Genomic DNA, 21,253 nt, shown 5'->3' on the forward strand with positions numbered 1-21,253 from the left:
AACCTGTAGGAAAACCGGCAAAGTAAAAACCCTCAAATAATGTCCATATTAGTAAATCGTTTTTATTAACAACAAAAGTATAAAACAAAAAGGTGAATGTAGAATATTTAGACTTTTGGTGCAAGCTGACGTTTGCGCAGCAACTTGTACATGAGCTGATTCACGTAGGATATCCTCCTCGTGGACCGGTTCTTCCTTCAAAGTAAATTTGCGCTCGAAGATGTCAGCCGCCGGTACAGGAGGAGAAGAAAGGGGGAAGAACTCTGCGGCTGCTGCTTGGTTCTCGGCGGTGGGCGGCACGAAGCGCGTCGACTTGGGCGGGCGCGAGCGCGTGGGCGCGCTGGTCGCGTCGCGCGTCGCGTCCGCCGCCGTCGGCGCCCGGCTGCTGCCGCCCGTCTTGCTGGCGGCCGCGTCGTCGCCCACGCCCGCGTACTCCACCGCATTGTCGCCGTACTCGCCCGCCTGCTGATGCAATTAGCTTCATAGTACCACTACACACTTACGACTACGCACTTTGAATCGGAGACAATTATTTTTATTTCAAAATAATCGATTAGCTTTTGCCCGCGGCTTCGCCCGCGTTTATTACCTGCGTCCGCTCGTAACTTATTTTTGACAATATTTCTGGTTTTAAGCAACGTTTCGCAATGAAATCTATTCCAGATTTTAAGTTAGACCTATATGCTATACAACTGTGAAAATCGCATCAAATTCCATTCAGCAGTTGTGATGCGCGATCAGACATTTTTTATCAAACACAAGTCAAAATATTATTTTTGTTTGTATGAGAGACAAAAATTATAAAATATGCTATACAACTGTGAAAATCGCATCAAATTCCATTCAGCAGTTGTGTTGCCGTGGTTACGCCACGTATTTGTTGAACTAGCTGATGCCTGCGACTTCGTTCGCGTGGCCGGACAATTTTTGGTAAGGAGTCAAAACTATTAGAGAAATTTAATTATACAGACAAATGTAAAGATACTAATACAGAAGATGCTAATCAGACTGAAAAAGTATACCTTCTTTAGTTTAGCTGAACTATTATGACTCTTCAAGTGTTCCAGATCTTCGATTTTTATACCTCAACAGAAAATGCTCATCAGACTGAACAACTTTTATTAGAGCGTTTTTTCTATTTTTCCTATAGTTTAGCTGTACCATCATAGGTCTGCATCAGGTGTTTCAGATCTTCGATTTTTATACCTCTACAGAAAATGCTCATCAGACTGAACAATTTTTGTTAAGTCGTCATTTCTATATTCCCTATAGTTTAGCTGTACCATCATAGGTCTACATCAGGTGTTCCTATAATTTAGCTGTACCATCATTGTTCTCCATCAGGTGTTCCAGTTTTCAAGATAATTTATATAGCCTATATGTTGCCCAGGCTTAATACATATATAACAAAAAAGTTTCATTCAAATCCGTCCAGTAGTTCCGAAGATTAGCGTGTACAAACAAACAGACGAAACAGAATTTTTTTTCAAATTACTCTCTTGCTGTGACTATCGGCTAATTTCATTTTTATGTAAATTTATTCAATGTACAGGATTTTTTTTATTCTACTGTTTTATGATATGTATTGATTCTTATCAATACATACCGATGGACCCTGCCAGGGCGCGGCCCGGTCGCGACACGCTATAGCATGAACCCTCTTAAGAATGCTAACCTTAAAATCGGCTCGACTAGGATCGAACTCCATCCTCGGAGCCACGGGCACGACGGGCGTGGCGGCGCCGGTGGAGAGTGGCGCGGGCGCGGCGGTCGACGGCGGCAACTTGGTGCTGCGCGTCGGCGGCGGCTTGTAAGCCTCGGGATTTTGTACAAGCCATTTCTCACGCTGACTTGTTTCGTACGTTGTTTCGTCGATTCCTGTTTCATGTATTTTATTAAGAATCACATTCAGATCTACTTTTCTAAATGTGTAATAAATCCGTACCCTATAGGCTTACATACCGTTGTGAAATAGCAAATGAAGTAGACCCGGAATGATGCAATAAACCGCGCCTTATCGAAACCTGTCCAAACGATTTTTGAGCACTACTTAGGTACTATTTATTTGGTGTTCTAAAAGTTTGTTAGCCTGATGAGCATAATACATTGGTTGTGGATTGTGTGACGGAATACTCTGAGACACTGGTCTTGGATAACTATAAAATTATCCCAATCCCAACTACCCAATATGTAATATATGAGAAATAATAATAAATGTTTGTTTGTTACCTCTTTACGCATTATTTACTGGACCGATTGTTATGAAATTTGGTATATGGATAGAAAATAATCTGAAATATCACATAGGGTACTTTTATCCCGAAATCCCCACGGGAAGCCTTGGGGCGCAGCTAGTATTGAATATTTTTGCCACGGGCGTCAGTAAGATCAAGTTTCGACGCAATTGTCGCATTTATTTCAGAACTAGCCGAAACCCGCGACTTCTTTCACGTGGCCTAACATTTTTTGATAAGGAGTCAAAATTATTAGATAAATTGTACAGACAAAGCGTAACGATACCTATACATAGGTACAGAAGATGCCCATTAGACTGAAAAACTATATTTCCTATAGTTTAGCTCATATACCTATTAGTTCTATGGTCTAGCTGGATCATTATGACTCTTCTTCAGGTGTTCCAGATCTTCGATTTTTATACATCAATGCCCATGAGGCTGAACAACTTTTGTTAAAACGTCGTTTCTTTATTTCCCATAGTTCAGTTGGACCATCATGGGTCTACATCGGGTGTTATAAATCTTTGATTTTTATCTTAGCAGGAAATGCTCATCAGGCTGAACAACTTTTGTTAAGGCGCCATTTCTATATTTCCTATAGTTTAGCTGTACCATCATTGTTCTCCATCAGGTGTTCCAGTTTTCAAAATTATTTATATCCTTGTTGCACAGGCTTAATAGCTATATAACTAAGCTATATAGCTATATATTAAGTTTCATTCAAATCCGTCCAGTAGTTCCGAAGATTAGCGTGTCAAACAGACAGATATACAGACAGACATTTCAAATTCTTACTCTGTTACTATGACTCTATCGCCTAATTTTATTTTTATGTAAATTTATTCAATGTACAGGATTTTTTTTCTACTGTTTTATTATATGTATTGATTGATGAAGTCATTCAGCAGTCGTGGTCATTATATAACATGTGGAACGAAACATATTGAGACTTTCTTGGCAATATTAAAGGAGTTTACCATTTGCCATTGCCCCCATCAGACATAGTAGCTAATAAATCATTAACCAAGGTAGTTTGCTTATAATGTTATCCATCACCGGCGCAAGTGGTGGTCAACGGAAACTTGTCAAATTTTACATTAAGTATATATTGGTATACTAACTCTCACGAATAGATCTTTCAGTTTACAAGCGACCACCACCGCACTGTTTCAAAAAATCTACCCCTGTTTTAAATTAAATGGCGTTTTAAAAGATCTACATATCCAGCTATAACTACTTTCAACTTTCGCATTGCATAATTATATACTAAACTCTCTTCATAGTCATATTCCTTATGGCTGATTCCTCGTGGTCATTACGTGGAATGAAACATAAACAACAACTTTCTCGGCATTATTAAAGCATCACACACAAGTTAATAATAATCAACCAGTGTTCAGGTTTCCTCACGATGTTTTCCTTGCAAATGGTGGTCGATGAGAACTACTATACATGAGTCAGATTGGTGCCACTCATGTGGCACGAGTAGGATTCGAATGTGGGACTTTTCGATCCACAGGCAAAACCTAGCGGTGGTGGTGTCTTAACCAGTACACCACCACCGCTTCACGCGCACATACCTTTCTTCCGTGGTAAACATAGGTCCGTGGTCAGTGACCGTGTGCGTTTAATACCTGTTGTTTAGTATATAATAAATATCCAGCTTTTAAAACAACACTTAAATTCTTTTGCACTGTGTACTGTAAGAAGGGAATAAGGTTTTTACGAACGTTCTAAGTAAGTAGTATTAGTAGTAGGCGGCTCGGTATCAGCACTCGTGGTGTCAGATTCAGAGGTCGCCTTGGTCGCTTCCGTGGACGGAGACGCGGGCACGGGTTCAGTGCGCGAGATGTCCGTGTGTGGCGATGACGACGCCGTCCGGGAGGTGTCATTCTCGGCGGGTGCCGCAGCTTCAGGTAAAAGCTGCCGTTCCATACACAACTCCGTACACTCCGGATCTCTGTTTAAACTATTTTATCATTAGAAACCTCGCTCTCGAAATTGCTGACATTGTAAGGTATATCTTCAAAAAATAATTTCAATTATTTCAAATAATTAATTTCAGTTTATGTGGTATGTTATAGTGCCCTTTAAAAAATATAAGGTTCTGTACACTCATTCACATTCCGCAGGCTTCTACTAATTATCGGAGTAATTCCTTTCTTTTTCGTGCCAGTAGTAGTGTAAATAATCTTGTTAGAGATTCTAGTATTGATATGTTTGACACTATATTTGATAATGAACACAATGACACACTTCATTACGATGTCATTTGGTAGGTAAGGCAATTCTTTAATAATTAAATGCAGTATTTTATAAGTGCTTATCGCTAGAACGTGCATACTGTTTAACTTGGGGGTATGGTTTAAATGTGTTGCTCAAAAAATTTTTAATAAGTAGGTACTTATATGGTATACCTACTTATTAAAATTATTTTTGTTACTATCGGCGGGAAACCTATAATTGGCTTCTTGTAAATGTATAGTGTTTGTTTAGAATTAAGATTGTAAGCTGTTGGTCTTGCAAAACAAAAATAAAAAATAATAATAAGTATGGATCGTTTTCGGTTCCGTGAGAAGAGACGAGGTCTGACCTGACGCAGGAGCCGGCGATGTGCGCGCAATGCACGAAGCGCCGCCAGCGCGGTAGACTCTGCGCAGCGTGCACGTCACCGCAGCCCGAACCCAGCTCCAAGCCCGCGCGCGCAGACCGCGACATGACGCCACACAGCTTGCCGCTGCACACTACGCCCGCCCCGCGATCACTCTGTAACATATAACCATCATTATTAGATTTCCCGCGACCGCGCATTGCCTGTGAATACTGAAAAAAAAAACAGTGATAATGAAATGAATGGATAACATACCCCGCGTTCGCCTGCGAAGAGGGGAAGTGACTCATTTTGTATTAGCGCTCGCTAAAGAAAGACGCAGGGCAGCACAGCGCAATATCGAGTAAACAAACATAACAAAAATCGGCGCTGCGGACCCGGCTTTAGATAGGTAACTGCCAAGTTTTATTCTACACGTGTACTAAATTTTATTTAAATCCATCCGGTAGTTTTCGCGCGAAAGAATGAGAAACACCCATTTGTTAGTTTTCACACATAATAAGTAAGTGTAGTAGAAAGGAAGTATATGACTATTATTTTAAAAGAATACTAACTCGGCAGAGTTCATTGCCTGAGAGACAGAGCACATATTCGCGCACGGCGGCCCAGTGCCTGGCGATGTCGGAGCAGATGTCGCCGCGCACCATGTCCAGGTCGACGATGCGCAACAGCGCCTTGTTGCCGCGCGACACGACGCCCGCCACGTGGCACTGGCCGGGGATGGCGCAATCGGATGACGCCGTCGCCATCAGGATGGGCCGCACGTTCGCTCGACTGCCAAACGGAGTTTCCATCTCCAGCAGAGCTATGTCCAACGTCGCCCCACTCCACGCATCATTCACTATCACGACAGACGCGTCGTCCATCTCTCCCTATAAAACATACATAAACTTCATTTCGATTGTTTTATTTAAAATAGAATGATAGGTGAAAGATAACTGTATGACTAGACTATACTGGTGATAGTAACCAGATTCGGGAATGGGTACTGACCGGCAACAGACCGCCGAGTTCGTTGGCGAAGACGACGCGCGCGATGCGGCGCCGCAAGTTGTTCGCATGGCCATACGCGTGCTGCGCGCTAAGCAGAGCGGCCGCCAACACCCATAGTTCGCGTCCGCGCGCGCACCAGCGCGACGTCAGGGCGCTGCGCACCGACACTAGCGACCCGCCGCAGTGCCACGCCGACCCCACTTCATTGTCGTGCTGCACCACCACCTGCACATCCAGATCAGAAATCTTGTTGTGATAGTTCTCTTTCTCTCATCTAAATATTTGAGTGATCTTTAGGAGTTTTTTTTTAATTTTGAGCCCTTTTGAGTTGTAAAAAGGGCGTCTGTATGGGCACCTCACTCTCAAATCTTAAGCAATCAAAAAAATCAAAATAAAAACATTTATTAAGAAATTAGGCCTTCACAGGCACTTTTTCACGTAATATTCTAAATTAAATGATGTTTACCAAAGCTACAAACTACTAGCATTTCGAAACGACCACTGCTGAGAAGAAATGCCGAATGAAACTCATTCAAAAAGTGTTGGTCCCTATTATGCCAGAAGGGCTTACCATTTTTTAAATATAAATTTATGTATAATTTTTTATCAGTAATATAACAATGTAAGTACACAATAAAGTACATGGTCAAAAGGTATACTGAAACATATTATGATTGTGATCAAGTGCTGATGAAAGGAAATATATATATGTGTATACTAATTAACCAAACAAAAAAAAAGCAAACTTTTAATAAAAAAAAGCTGCCAAATAACAGTGCTTGCATAGTTGTTTTTTTGTTTGAAGGCGAGAGAACCAGTGTAATCTGGCATTACAACGTACTGTGGCAAAAGCCCTATATGCCACAAAGTCGGCGTTGCGCATTTAACGCCTTTACTCGTGTGCAGTTACAGGAGTCCTGGAGTTTACCTGCTTGGTGGTCTAAAAATTATCGGTTGATAATTTCCCTCGACAATTTATTATGTCGTGAATTTATATCTTACTAGCTTTTGCCCACGGCTTCACTCGCGTAAATTTCCCACAGAAACAAAATTTTATAGAACTTTTTATCACGTAGCCCCATTCTTCGTCACTCACCGCAAACGGAGCGTTGTCGCTTTCTTCCTCGTCCTCAAGTTTTGTGTTACGATCCACCTGCGATGCTTCCGCCACATTCAACAATCCTGTATTTTAACAATCAACATATAAATACATTGTCATTTAAAGCAAATTTCCCATACCTCAAACGGTGAACACGGAATCTTTTTAGGTTCATTTTGTCGTCTGGCCGTCTGTCAAGGCTCTTGTTTTCTGCAACACGGAAACTCTTGCGTACCTCGTTACATGACTTTGTATTTTGTACTCACGCGTGATTCACTCAATTTCATAGACACAGGAAAACATCGTCAGGGAACCTTACATACATTAACTACTCTTACATTTCAATTGCAATTGAAATGTAAGAATAAAGCAAGACAAGGTCTCAGTGATGGCAGCAGTCGGCAGGCCTCACCATGAGTGGCGAGCGAGAGTAGCGCCAGCGCCAGCAGCGGACCGCTGCCGGCGCCCGCGCGTCTCGTTCTGCCGCTGTACGATGCGCGGCCGCAGAATTTGCTCAATGATTTCCTTGAAACCCACGGTTCGCTTCCCGACATTGCACACTTTTCATCTTTTTTGTGACATGTGCATTGTCATCAACCACTGACGTTCTTCTGTCTCTCAAATAGGTATGTCATAATTTTATCGTTTTAGAGAAGAATTATTTTGTCCAGACATTTTTATATTTATGTTAAGAAGTACTTATTACTAATTACTATTGTAATCCATGGATTTAACACAACTTCGAAGCAGTCCAGTGGTTAATACCGTTCCACAGTACCACATGAATGTTTGTATACTAAAATAGAAACTAAGGTCCCAGAGTCGCGACGTTACAATGGAATTGGAACGGACCTGGCTACATGAAATGATGGAAGGTGGGTGGTTGGTTGGTTGGTTGGTTGGTTGGTTGGTTGGTTGGTTGGTTGGTTGGTTGGTTGGTTGGTTGGTTGGTTGGTTAGGTTAGGTTAGGTTAGGTTAGGTTAGGTTAGGTTAGGTTAGGTTAGGTTAGGTTAGGTTAGGTTAGGTTAGGTTAGGTTTTTTTTTTTTTTTTTTGAAATATTAGGAATAGTGGCTTGATTTGGGCACAATTTTACATAAATCACTAAGTTTAGATGCACGTTTTCTTTGCTATTTGATACAAAGTTGCGTGCATCTATCTGTGTTATGTTAGGAGGGGAGGAGGTTTTTGGGAGAAATGACAGATTTTAGAGATTTATGTCCCATTGATGGTTTTGAGATTGTAGACGATATTGTCTACCAATTTCAAGAATGTCGTTGTCGTTTCCTCTTTAGTTGAGGTCTGGATCAGGTCAAATTCGTCGATTTTATTGCGTAGACACGCCGTGACGTAGTCATGGCGTGTCTTGTCGAATATAGGGCACTCTCTTAGAAGGTGTGGTATATCTTGGGCTGTAGTGCCATCGCAAGGGCATTTGTCGTCATCAATGATTTTGAATTTGGAGAGGTAAGTTTTGTGGAATCCGTGGCCAGTTAGAATCTGAGTGAGAGAGAAGGAAATTTTAAAGACGCTTAGAGCGGAAGGGATGTGATAGATGAGCGGGAAGAAGGCTTTGGTGGTGGCTCCCTGTGTGGTCGACTGGTACTCCGCCTGCCAAGCCTGTAGCGTTTTCGCTTTCAGGAGTCGCTTGGCGTGGGACAGTGGGAAGAAATTGACCTCGGACGCGGTCTTTTTGGAGGCCGCCGCTTTGGCTGCCGCGTCCGCGATCTCGTTTCCCACTATCCCGACGTGAGCCTTCGTCCACACGAAGTCCACCATCTGGTTCCTGGACCGCAGCAAGAACAGGTCCTTGTGAATGCGATTCACAAGGTGGTCTGTGTTGCTGCGGTCCTGGATAGCCTTTAGAGCGGAGAGAGAATCTGTGAAGATTTTTGCCGAGGAGTGGTTCCGAGCGCGGAGCCACTCCAAGGCTTGGGCTATAGCGTAGAGTTCGGCCATGAATACTGTAGAGGTTCGGCACAGTTTGAATTTTCTGGTCACGGATCCCCCCGGCAGTCCCTCCATGATGACGACAAATGCCGACCCCGTATCTCCGTTTTCGTGTTTGCGGTTAGGTTAGGTTAGGTTAGGTTAGGTTAGGTTAGGTTAGGTTAGGTTAGGTTAGGTTAGGTTAGGTTAGGTTAGGTTAGGTTAGGTTAGGTTAGGTTAGGTTAGGTTAGGTTAGGTTAGGTTAGGTTAGGTTAGGTTAGGTTAGGTTAGGTTAGGTTAGGTTGGGGAACCACCCCACAGTGCTTGCGTCCACGTCGCGTTCCCCGGGCAACGTCGCGTCCTAACCACCGTAACGGAGTGGTTAGGCCGACGGCTAAAGTGCACTGTGCAGAAGGAGCAATTTGCGAACTGTGAAGAATGTCGTCTAATGACCAAATAATGAGGGACGCCCGCGGGCGTTTCCTGAAAAAAGGCCCTTCTCAGGGCCACCCAAAAGGCCCTTCTCAGGGCCACCCAAAAGGCCCTTCTCAGGGCCACCCAAAAGGCCCTTCTCAGGGCCACCCAAAAGGCCCTTCTCAGGGCCAAACAAAGGGAAGGGTGGAAATGGAATGTTCAGGGTCTGAACATTCCGCTGGGGAGGAAACTGACGGGAGTGGCCTCGCTGTGGGCCAAGAGAGGATGGGGAGCCTGTTGGGAAGTGCGGGCTCCATCACCTCGTTGTCGGAGTCGGTGCTGGGCAACAAGCGCCTCTATTCTGAGGTGGCGACTGGTTCCGGCACCGACACTGAGGTCGGTGTGCCACGGGCACAATCAGTGGCGAAGAGGGGCAAGGCTCGGGGTGCCTCGCACCTGACGAGGGCCCGGGCTGAAGCGAGGAGGAGTCAAGAGGAGGATGCCGAGGCTTCCTTCTCGGCCTCTCTAGGGGCTCGGGCCTTCCGGAGGGGAGGACCCCTGAATGGTGGGGACGATGATGTGGTGGTGGCCCCCATTGATGCGCGGGACTTTGGGGCCATGGGTGCTGATGGACTCATGGCCACTGCGGTGGAGAGGCTGGGTATTATAACCAGCCTCGTCGGGAAGACTGCCGCCCTCAAGGGGGGCTTCAACTCCAAAATTATGCGGGCCTCCTCGGATATCAGGGATATCGTGGACACCCTGGTGGCGCGCAGCGAGTCGGACGAAGTTCGACGCCTTAAGGCCGATAATGGTCGCCTCCAAAGGGAGGTGGCCATTATGAAGGCTGAGGTCGCTGCGCTCCGCCGGGGGTTCGAGGAGGCCCGCCGTGAGGCTGCTCAGGCTGCGCGGACGGTACAGCGGCAGGCAGCTCCAGTGGAGGATGAGCTGGAGCAGAGGATGGCCAGATTAATTGATGGCCGTCTGGCAGCGCTAGGACTGGCTGGATGTCCTCGGAGTGCCACTCGTCCACCTCTGGCGGGTGACAACTCCGAGGTGGCGAGGGCTGCAAGGACGGCCATTGATCAGGCCTCCGGTCTGGGTCCGGCGCCGCGGCTTGAGCAGCCGGTGGTGGAGTTGGAGGTTCGGGCCCCTGCACGCCCGGCCTCTGAGAGGCGGGGTTGTAAGGGGGTAGGTGCTGGGGGAGTGACAGAGTGGGGGCCCTTCGGGCCGTCGACCTCAACAGCTGTGGTCGACGAATGCCCGGAGCTCCCCTGGGTCGAAGTCCGGGGGAGGAGGGGGAAGGGGAAGGGCGTGGGAAAGAAGTCCCAGCCCAAACCTGCGGAGCGACCGGCGGCGGCCCCAACAAAGGCCACTGCAACGGCGCCCAAGGCACCCCCCAGGGCGGCGCCAGCGAGGGCGGCCAAGCTGTCGGCCCCTAGCTCCTCGGCTGTAATTCTCAAGTTACAGCCAGAGGCAGCGCAAAAAGGGGCCACATACAGCTCCGCCCTCCTCAAGGCCGAGCAGGCGGTGAGCCTGGAGGGGCTAGGAATCGGCTCGCTTCGGATTCGCCCGAGTGCGACCGGAGCGAGGCTAATCGAGGTCTCTGGCCCCTCCAACTCAGACAAGGCAGATGCGCTTGCATCGGCCTTGAAGGCGGCCCTTTCCGGCGTCGCGGACGTTTCCAGGCCCGTCAAAACCGCGGACTTCCGCGTGACGGGCCTGAATGATGCGGCAACGGCGCAGCGGATAAAGGCTGCGGTCGCGCAAGCCGGGAGCTGCACGGAGGACCAGGTCTGGGTGGGTGAAATCCGCTCAGACTGGCGGGGCTCTGGCTCTGCCCTGATGCGCTGCCCGGTCACGACGGCTAAAAAGCTGATCGAGGCGGGCAGCCTCACGGTAGGCTGGAGTCGAGTGCAGCTCCGGCACCTGGAGGCGCGCCCCATGCACTGCTACAAGTGCATGGGGAAGGGGCACACTGCATCGCTGTGCCCCTCGCAGACGGACCGCAGCCGGCTCTGCTATAGGTGCGGGGAGGCAGGGCATTTGTCCGCCTCCTGCACAGCGGAGCCCCGCTGCGCGGTATGCCGCGACGCCGGCAAGCCGGCGGGCCACGTGATGGGGGGTAGGGCCTGCAACCCACCCCCGATCCGAGGGAAAGGGCCGTCCCCTCCTCCGCGCGAGGGAAGGCAAGGGGAGGCGCCAGTCGGCCAAATGGAGGAGTGATGGGGGTCACCTTCCTCCAGGCCAACCTCAACCACTCCGCTAGGGCGCAGGATCTCCTCCTGCAATCCATGGCGGAGTGGGATTTGGATGTCGCGGTGGTCGCGGAGCCGTACGCGGTTCCCTCCCTGCCTCACTGGGCGGGGGATCTGGATGGCCTCGTGGCCATCGTGGCTAGGCCTGGTGCCGCCCCTCCCCTCGCGATTAAGAAGAGAGGGAACGGCTTTGTGGTGGCGGTTCGGGGAGAGTACGCCATAATTGGTGTTTACTTCTCCCCGAACCGGGATTTGCCGGCCCTGGAGCGGTTCTTGGATGCTCTGGGGCCGGAGATAAGGCGGTTAGCGCCCCTAAAGGTCTTCGTGGCCGGTGACTTCAACGCCAAATCAACGGCGTGGGGGAACCCGGCCACGGAGCCCAAGGGGCGAAAGGTGGAAGAGTGGGCGCTGGCCGCGGGGCTGTCTCTCCTAAACAGGGGGACAGCCCACACGTGCGTGCGACGGACGGGCGGATCGGTGGTGGACCTGACGTTCGCCACCCCCTCCGCCGCGCGCTCCGTGTCGGACTGGAGGGTGGAAGGGGGGGTGGAGACACTCTCGGACCACTTGTATATTCGGTTCGAGGTGTCGGCCGCCCCCCAATATCAGGCGGCATCATCGTCCCGGGTGCGCAGCCGGTTCCCGCGCTGGGCCCTTACGCGGCTTGACCGGGAGCTGGCGGAAGAGGCGGCCATCGTCGGCCGCTGGAGCCTCCCGCCTCTAGACGGAATGGGGGTGGACGACGCGGCTGACCGTCTCGGCGACGCTTTCACAGTGGTGTGCCGGGCGGCCATGCCAAGCGTAGGTCGAGCCCCCCCTAGGCGGGCGGTCTATTGGTGGTCGGCGGAGATTGCCGCCCTTCGCGTCGCCTGCAACGCGGCCCGAAGGGCCTATAGTCGAAGCAGGCGGCGCAATCCCCGGGACGAGGAGAGGGATGGTCAGCTGTATGCGGTGTATGTGGAAAATCGCAAGGAGCTGCAGCTGGCCATCGGTCGGGCCAAGGAGGAAGCCTTCGAGGAGCTGGTGGAGGGTATCGAAAGAGACCCATGGGGCCGGCCGTATAAGTGGGCGCGAGACAAATTGCGCCCACAGGCGACCCCGCTAACGGAGACCCTTCAGCCAGCTCTGCTGGGGGAGATTGTCGGGGATCTATTCCCCGGCAATCCGCGAGGGTTTTCTCCTCCGAGGATGGCCCGACAGCCGCCTGACGCGGAGGGAGAAGAGATGGAGGCGGATCCGCCTCCCGTCACCGACGTCGAAATGGAGGTGGTCCTCGACCGCCTCCAGACAAGGAAGAGGGCACCGGGTCCAGACGGGGTGCACGGGAAAGTGCTTGCGCTGATTCTCGTGCACCTCGGGGAGGAGTTTCGGGGGCTGCTCAACCGCTGTCTGCGAGAGGGGCAGTTCCCGAAATTATGGAAGGAGGGCCGGCTCTGCCTTATTCCGAAGGGGAGCCGGCCCTTGGACTCGGCTTCGGCGGTGCGACCTCTGGTCCTGCTGAGCGAGGCTGGGAAGGCCCTAGAGAGCGTTGTGGCCTCTCGCCTCGTTCGGCATGTTGAGGAAGGCCCGGGACCGCGTCTCTCTGACGTGCAGTACGGATTCCGGGCCAAGAGGTCCACCATCGACGCCCTCAGGCGTCTGCGGTCGGTGACGGAGGAGGCGGATCGAGAAGGCGATGTGACCCTGGCGACGTCTTTAGACGTCGCCAACGCCTTCAACAGCATCCCGCACAGTGTAATACGGGAGGCACTCCGGTACTTTGGGGTGCCCTCGTACCTGCGGCGGCTGTTGGGGGTGTACCTGGAGGATCGTGTTGTCCTGTACGAGGACGGGGGGGGTCGTATGGTTCGGCGGAGCGTCGAATGCGGTGTGCCACAGGGGTCGATTCTCGGCCCTATCCTGTGGGACATCGCATACGATTGGGTCCTGCGGTGCCGGCTTCCCCCCGGGACGGGTGTCATCTGCTATGCGGATGACACTCTCTTCACGTCCCGGGGTGCGAACTTCGGTGAGGCGGCGCGGCTGGCCGAAACGGGCCTCGCCCTTTTGGTCGGCCGCATAGAGAGGCTGGGGCTTCGGGTCCGACTGGATAAGACCGAAGTCCTCCTCTTCCGCGGGGCCCGGACGCGAGGACCTCCCCCAGGGGCGCGCCTCCAGGTGGGTCATGAGGAGTTGAGGGTGAGTGCCCAGATGAAATACCTGGGCCTCATCCTCGACGGGAGATGGTCCTTTGTCCCCCACTTCCGAGAGCTGGGGCAAAGGATCGTCAGGACGGCTGCGTCGCTGGGCCGACTCCTGCCCAATCTGGGTGGGCCCAGCGACGCTGTACGGAAGCTGTACTCCGGCGTGTGCCGGAGTATGGCGATGTACGGCGCCCCCGTTTGGGTGGACGCCCTTGCCGCGGAGAATAAGCGCCTTCTCCGGCAGGCGCAGAAGGTGATCGCGGTAAGGGCGATACGGGGGTACCGTACAGTGGCGTTCTCTGCGGCCACAGCCCTCGCGGGCGACCCGCCGTGGGAGTTGGTGGCGGAGGTGCTCGCCGAGGTTTACCACTTTGTGGCGAACAGGAGGGAAATCGGCGAGCACCCCTCGCCTGAGATGGTCCGGCGGGTCCGCTTGCGAGGGCAAGCGGAACTCATGCGGAGGTGGGAGGCAGACCTGGCGCGGGCAACGTACGGTGTACGCACAGTGGAGGCCCTGCGCCAGGTCCTGGAGAGATGGATGTTGAGGCGGCGCAAGCCTCTCACCTTCCGCATGACGCAGGTGCTCACCGGGCATGGCTGCTTCGGTGAGTACTTGCACCGCGTGGCCCAGCGGGAGACCGAGCCGGTCTGCCACGATTGTGGCGAGGCTCGGGACACTGCTCAACATGTTCTAGAGCAGTGTCCCAGGTGGAGTCGGCAGCGCCACGATCTGGTGGCAGTGCTCGGTGGAGTGGATCTGTCGCTCCCGAGTGTCGTCAATGCGATGCTCGGGAGTGACGGAGCCTGGGCGGCAGTGGCCTCCTTCTGTGAGACTGTTATGTCACAGAGGGAGGCCGAGGAAAGGAACCGCGAGGACCACCCCCTCGCGGAGCCGATTCGCAGAAGGCGGACGGGGGTGCGACGCAGGCGCTACCTTGCGCGCTTGCAAGCGCCTCCGTAATTGGTGGGGCTAAAGTCCCACCCGTCGGCAGGGGTCCACCAGGTGTCGGTGGGCCCCTGAGAATGGTGAGTCCGGTCTCTGGCAAAAGAGACCGGCCAGTCGCTGAGGCGTCTTGTGCTAGATAGATCCGAGGCGCCTCCCTGTAAAGCGGCCGATGGCATCCGCAGGGGTTTAGTGGGTAGTCTGGGCCGATTAGCTGCCCAGGAGTCCCACACTCAGTGCGTAAATGCATTCCCCTGCGAAAACAAAAAAAAAAAAAAAAAAAAAAAAAAAGGTTAGGTTAGGTTAGGTTAGGTTAGGTTAGGTTAGGTTAGGTTAGGTTAGGTTAGGTTAGGTTAGGTTAGGTTAGGTTAGGTTAGGTTAGGTTAGGTTAGGTTAGGTTAGGTTAGGTTAGGTTAGGTTAGGTTAGGTTAGGTTAGGTTAGGTTAGGTTAGGTTAGGTTAGGTTAGGTTAGGTTAGGTTAGGTTAGGTTGGGGTGCTACTGTCAGGAAACCTCCACGTTGGCTCGATGATTTGAAGGTTTGCTTCTGTCACTTGATCTTTGATTCGGTGATAGCGGCGGCTGACAAGTTATTGGGCTGGTGCACCCTGGGCGACGGTTAATAACTCCCCGTTTAGGGGTCTTGTTAGCCGTTGGCAAATGTCCTGGCAACTGGTGGTGGGTTACCCATGTCGGGTAACCCAGGTTGGAGAGCCAATTGGCTCAGTGGCTGTGAGAGAAGAGGGCTAAGCCCTCTACTCTTACAGCCGTGGTAGGGGTCGCGGGGGAGGAGGAGGGGTTGGTATTACGGTGCGCCGCTCTCCCCATCCTCCGCGACCAGGCGCGGCCATGGCGCAAACATGGTGGTCGGTGGGGCCGCAGAGGAGGAGGACTGCCGGTATTACGGTGCGCCGCTGTCCCTATCCTCTGCGGCCGAATGAGGCGCGGCCATGGCGCAGGCATGGTGGTCGGTGGGGCCGCAGAGGAGGAGGACTGCCGGTATTACGGTGCGCCGCTGTCCCTATCCTCTGCGGCCGAATAAGACGGAGAGCCGCTGCCTCCGGTCTGCTTCCGGACTGGATGGCGTGCGGCTCGCCTTGGTGGTTGGGGGCGCGCCTGCGGGCGCCCCCCCTGAATCGGTGGGACAGAGGTCCCACCCGGCGGCAGGGGTCCTCCAGATGTCGGAGGGCCCCTGAGAGTGGAGAGTCCGGTCTCTGGTGAAAGAGACCGGCCAGTCGCTGAGGCGCCTTGTGCTAGTTAGATCCGAGGCGCCTCTTTGTAAAGCGGCCGATGGCATCCGCAGGGGTTTAGTGGGTAGTCTGGGCCGATTAGCTGCCCAGGAGTCCCACACTCAGTGCGTAAATGCATTCCCCTGCGAAAACAAAAAAAAAAAAAAAAAAAAAAAAAAAAAAAAAAAAAAAAAAAAAAAGGTTAGGTTAGGTTAGGTTAGGTTAGGTTAGGTTAGGTTAGGTTAGGTTAGGTTAGGTTAGGTTAGGTTAGGTTAGGTTAGGTTAGGTTAGGTTAGGTTAGGTTAGGTTAGGTTAGGTTAGGTTAGGTTAGGTTAGGTTAGGTTAGGTTAGGTTAGGTTAGGTTAGGTTAGGTTAGGTTAGGTTAGGTTAGGTTAGGTTAGGTTAGGTTAGGTTAGGTTAGGTTAGGTTAGGTTAGGTTAGGTTAGGTTAGGTTAGGTTAGGTTAGGTTAGGTTAGGTTAGGTTAGGTTAGGTTAGGTTAGGTTAGGTTAGGTTAGGTTAGGTTAGGTTAGGTTTTTTTTTTTTTTTTTTTGAAATATTAGGAATAGTAGCTTGATTTGGGCACAGTTTTACATAAATCACTAAGTTTAGATGCACGTTTTTCTTTGCTATTTGATACAAAGTTGCGTGCATCTATCTGTGTTATGTTAGGAGGGGAGGAGGTTTTTGGGAGAAATGATAGATTTTAGAGATTTATGTCCCATTGATAGTTTTGAGGCTGTAGACGATATTGTCTACCAATTTCAAAAATGTCGTTGTCGTTTCCTCTTTGCTTGAGGTCTGGATCAGGTCAAATTCGTCGATTTTATTGCGTAGACACGCCGTGACGTAGTCATGGCGTGTCTTGCCAAATATAGGGCACTCTCTTAGAAGGTGTGGTATATCTTGGGCTGTAGTGCCATCGCAAGGGCATTTGTCGTCATCGATGATTTTAAATTTGGAGAGGTAAGCTTTGTGGAATCCGTGGCCAGTTAGAATCTGAGTGAGAGAGAAGGAAATTTTGAAGGCGCTTAGAGCGGGAGGGATGTGACAGATTAGCGGGAAGAAGGTTTTGGTGGTGGCTCCCTGTGTGGTCGACTGGTACTCCGCCTGCCAAGCCTGTAGCGTTTTCGCTTTCAGGAGTCGCTTGGCGTGGGACAGTGGGAAGAAATTGACCTCGGACGCGGTCTTTTTGGAGGCCGCCGCTTTGGCTGCCGCGTCCGCGATCTCGTTTCCCACTATCCCGACGTGAGCCTTCGTCCACACGAAGTCCACCATCTGGTTCCTGGACCGCAGCAAGAACAGGTCCTTGTGAATGCGATTCACAAGGTGGTCTGTGTTGCTACGGTCCTGGATAGCCTTTAGAGCGGAGAGAGAATCTGTGAATATTTTTGCCAAGGAGTGGTTCCGAGCGCGAAGCCACTCCAAGGCTTGGGCTATAGCGTATAGTTCGGCCATAAATACTGTTGAGGTTCGGCACAGTTTGAATTTTCTGGTCACGGATCCCCCCGGCAGTCCCTCCATGATGACGACAAATGCCGACCCCGTATCACCGTTTTCGTGTTTGCTCCCATCCGTGAAGACATTGGGTGCCTCCGGGTTCATCAGGTAATCAGTTTCCTCCTGCGTGGTCGCCGTATCGTAGTCTATAGTGACCCGCTTGGCTGGGTGCAGGAGGTCCCTGATCCCGACGCGTCTGTACAGACCAATGTCCTCAGGGAGGGAGCCCAACGTGCCAGATTGTTTGATAAGGTGTGTCTCGCGCGCCTCCTCCACCACAAGGTGTAGCGGCGGGAACCGCGCGAGCGCATCCGCGGCGACGGCGGAAATCGTGTGGAATCCTCGAATCGCCCTAATAGCAAACGCTCTTTGGAACGAACGGAGGGCTCTGCGAACCGAACAGAACCTTGTGGCCGTTCCCCAGATTCCCGCCGCATAAGTTATTATGGGTGTTATCACTTGCCTATATATGCATTCTACATTTTCCGGATGTATTCCCCAAGTGGGTCTAACAAATTTGCACAAATTTTTGAAAATTTTCGTAGCTTTTCCTATAATGTATTTAGAATGTTGGATGAAGTTTAGTTTATTGTCAATGATTACGCCAAGAAGTTTAATTTGGGTTGTTAGAGGTATACGGACATTGTTCATTTCTATTTCAGCTGTTAGGGTTTGTGTTGTGAATGATATGCATTGTGTCTTTTCCGGTGCAAATCGCAGTTTTACTCTATCTCCCCAAGAGTATATCTCACGAAGACAGGTGTTGGTAGTGCGCTCTACCTCCTCTCTCGACTTTCCCTCGACTATGAGAAGCACGTCGTCGGCAAAGGCCTGTATGTGGGCATTGTCCGGTAGCAGCATGGATAGAAGTTCGTCTAATATTAAATTCCAAAAGACTGGGCCGCAAGCGGATCCCTGGACGCAACCCTTGGTCAGCGATTTGGACGACGCGCTCTCCCCATAATCCAGGGTGACCCTCCTGTCGGCGAAGTAACTTTGGATGAGTTTATATAGATTTCTGGGGCATCGTATGTGGTGTAATCGCTGGAATAAGGCAGGCCACCAGGCGTTGTCGAAAGCGGCCTTTATATCGAGAGATATCGCTATGACCTGTCGCTTTTTCTCTTTGGCCGTTTTTACAATTTTCAGGGCCCGCTCAAGCGCGTCCACCGTCGATGTTTGGGGTCTGAAGCCGAATTGGGTTTTGTTCAGAGATTCCTCTTGTTCCGATTTATGCTCTAGCCTTTTGATGATCAGTTTTTCCAGGATTTTCCCGAAAACTGCAATGAGTCCGATCGGGCGGTACGAGCTGAGTTGTTCTGCCGGTTTATTTGGCTTTGGAATTATTTTAACCACCGCCTGTTTCCATTTTTTGGGGAAGTAGCCTAATTCCAGACTTCTGTTGTAAAGTTCCGTGAAGAATTGGGGAATGGCGTCAAAGGCTTGTGCGCAGATGTCTGAGGTTAGATGGTCGGCTCCGGGGGCTTTTTTGGGATTGGTGTGGCTTAGGCACTCCCTTATCTCGTCGGTGGTGAAGAGTATGTCGTCTGGTGTGTTAGGTGGGTTTCTTGTGGAGTCTCGTAGGTGTTGCTGGTGGACTGTCAGATCGGGCGTGTCGTCAGGATAGAAGTGGTTTAGTAGTGCGGTTGCGGTGTCGTTGGTGTTGTCGGTGTAGGTTTTGTCGATTTTTAGGGTTTGTGGTGGTTTCCTTAGGGGTGCATCCTTTATGAGGCGGTTTGTGACAGCCCAGACGTCCTCTTTCCCCTGCGCGTCGCAGAACTGTCTGAAATGTTCGGTGGATTGTTTTGAGATGGCTTTGGCGTAATTTCGCTTTGCTTCTGTGTATTCTCTGATGATGTTGTCGAGTGGTTTGTTGGCCTTTTTCAGGTTGTGGAGACGATGGTGTAGTCGGATGCAGTCTTTCTTTTGGGATTCCAGCTCTTCTGACCACCATGGGTTGAAATATTTAGGTTTTTGCTTTCTGTGGAAGACTCTGTTACAGACGTTTTGTATGGCTGTGGTTAGTTGATTTACTGTTTGGTCTAGGTCGGTTTCGGTGAGGGTGGAGAAGTCTGTGTGGGTGACAAGGTGTTCGGTGGCTGATTGTATTTGTGTGCGGAAGTCTGTCCAGTCTGCTCTGTAAGTGGAGTATTTGAAGGTGGTCGATTTAGCAGATTTTCCTATATTGTGATTTGGGGTTATTTTGAACGTGATCCCGTTATGGTCGGATGAAGGGCAGATCGCGCGGTCCACAAGCCAGTCCTCCAGCCTGTCTATTAGGTTCTGTGACGCATATGTGACATCCACTATTGACGAGCAGAGGTTGCCGTGTCTTATGGCCTCAAACGTGGGCTCATTGCCGGTGTTGCAAACAGCCATATCGTTTGAGGCCATAAGTGTGCAAATTTCCTCCCCCCGATCATTGTCCTGTGTCTCCCCCCACTCCCGGTGGCTGCCGTTGACATCGCCGCCCACTATCCGCAGCGAGGATCTGGTAGTCCTTAGGAAATGGTCTAGCTTGTGTATCGTGGAGTGTTTGTCTATGTCGGGTTCGACGTAAATGGAGACTACGTTTAAAGATTTTGGTCCTAGTTTGACACGGACGACGGCCAGATTCGCTGAGGACAGCTGCGTGACCCCGACCGCAGCCACAGTGGCTTTGGTCACCACGCACGCCTTGACGCGGGAGCCGTTGGGAAACTGGAATACGTTCATGTCTGGGGGAGGCCTCATCTCGAGGTGAGGGCCTACATATGGTTCTGAGATGAGAGCAATGTCAGAGTTGCTGTTGCGAAAGTTGATGAAGAATTCTTGTTGCGCTATGTAGCAGCGGTTGAGGTTGCATTGTGTTAACTCTATTCGTTTAATAACCATAGTCGGTGGAGTCGCTAAGGGCTGTCATGGCTTTGATGATTTTGGGGCACTTTTTGGAGTCAAGGGCAGAGTGACCGGTGGATTTGTCGTTTGACCGTTTGCAATTGAAGCAGTTTAGTTGTGATGCATCTGATTTGTGAGCGCAGTTTGAGATGTGGTGGGCCGAGGAGCCACAGTGCGCGCACGGATAGAATTCCGCCGAGCACTTATTGCCGGTGTGGCCGAATTGGAGGCATTTGCGGCACTGCACGAATCGACTGAAGTCCTCGACGTGCACGCGCTGGTGCTCCACATTGGCCCGGCCCGCCTCGACTAGCATTCGACGGACAGCTGGCGCAACTTCTAAAACAGCATTGTAGAGCTTCTCGTTCCGATTCTTCAGTGCGAAGCAGAAGCGAATGTCTGCGGCGCTCACTTGGTTCTGTCCGCTCACCACCTCCACCAGCTCTTCCTTTCGTAGTTGGGTGTTAATGCCCTTCAAGATGATAAGCGGTTTCCGAAGTTTGCTTTCCTCGGCAACCACCCCGGGGAGCTTGTTTACTTTCGCCATGACGTCATCCCGCTGCGCCACGGTTTCGAAGTCAACCTTCACCATATTATTGCGCAGAGGGCGCACGTTGGTGGGGGCGAAAGTGGTGTCCCTAAACCTGACATTCTTACGCCACTCGTCAAGGACGTCAGGCCGTCGGGCCCCGGTCTCTTTGGCCTTGATGACCAGCGAAGGGAGGGTGCGCTTAGGTGGTGGGGGAGGTGGCGGCGGGGGGGTGCGTTTGGGTGGCGGGGGTGTTGAAGCAACAGCCGCGAAGGACCTCAGGGCTGGAGCCGGAGGTGACGCGAGGACGGGCGTTTGGGCCTTGAACTCGTCCCGGATACTCTCCCTGATTGCCAGAAGGATAGTATCCGAGACGGGCTTGGGGAGCTCCGTCTGCTGCGCCCTCTCCACCGAGCCCATGATGCCCCTCGCGAGCTCTTGGATGCGCTTTTTGTTT

At 51.1% G+C, this 21,253-nt stretch overlaps 2 protein-coding genes across 3 annotated transcripts; one reads left to right on the forward strand and one right to left on the reverse strand.

Moving 5' to 3' along the window:
* Positions 1 to 37: 37 nt before the first annotated feature.
* On the reverse strand, positions 38 to 7,545 carry LOC128672100 (uncharacterized). 2 transcript variants are annotated; one of them, XM_053749007.1, is made up of 8 exons: positions 7,353 to 7,545; positions 6,938 to 7,023; positions 5,842 to 6,066; positions 5,403 to 5,720; positions 4,831 to 5,003; positions 3,968 to 4,197; positions 1,676 to 1,878; positions 38 to 462 (listed from the first exon to the last, which is right to left on the reverse strand). In XM_053749007.1, the coding sequence occupies exons 1-8, from the start codon at positions 7,492 to 7,494 to the stop codon at positions 49 to 51; spliced, it is 1,791 nt and encodes a 596-aa protein (XP_053604982.1). In that variant the 5' UTR covers positions 7,495 to 7,545; the 3' UTR covers positions 38 to 48. The 2 variants fall into 2 exon arrangements, with proteins under 2 accessions (XP_053604982.1, XP_053604981.1); XM_053749006.1 differs by having other exon boundaries at positions 38 to 465.
* Positions 7,546 to 9,491: 1,946 nt separating this feature from the next.
* LOC128672173 (uncharacterized) lies at positions 9,492 to 11,507 on the forward strand. Its single transcript, XM_053749119.1, has one exon. The coding sequence runs from the start codon at positions 9,492 to 9,494 to the stop codon at positions 11,505 to 11,507; it is 2,016 nt and encodes a 671-aa protein (XP_053605094.1).
* Positions 11,508 to 21,253: the final 9,746 nt, after the last annotated feature.

The sequence above is a fragment of the Plodia interpunctella genome, chromosome 8, assembly GCF_027563975.2.
Source record: "Plodia interpunctella isolate USDA-ARS_2022_Savannah chromosome 8, ilPloInte3.2, whole genome shotgun sequence".
In the NCBI taxonomy this organism is placed as follows: domain Eukaryota; kingdom Metazoa; phylum Arthropoda; class Insecta; order Lepidoptera; family Pyralidae; genus Plodia; species Plodia interpunctella.

Excerpts from the sequence above, each read along its gene's own strand:
- LOC128672100 (XM_053749006.1), bottom strand. The coding sequence starts at position 7,494 with ATGTCGGGAAGCGAACCGTGGGTTTCAAGGAAATCATTGAGCAAATTC. Across the intron at positions 6,067-6,937 it reads GCGACAACGCTCCGTTTGCG|GTGGTGGTGCAGCACGACAA; the intron begins GTGAGTGACGAA and ends CTGGATGTGCAG. Across the intron at positions 5,004-5,402 it reads CAGGCAATGAACTCTGCCGA|AGTGATCGCGGGGCGGGCGT; the intron begins GTTAGTATTCTT and ends TATATGTTACAG.
- LOC128672173 (XM_053749119.1), top strand. The coding sequence starts at position 9,492 with ATGGAATGTTCAGGGTCTGAACATTCCGCTGGGGAGGAAACTGACGGG.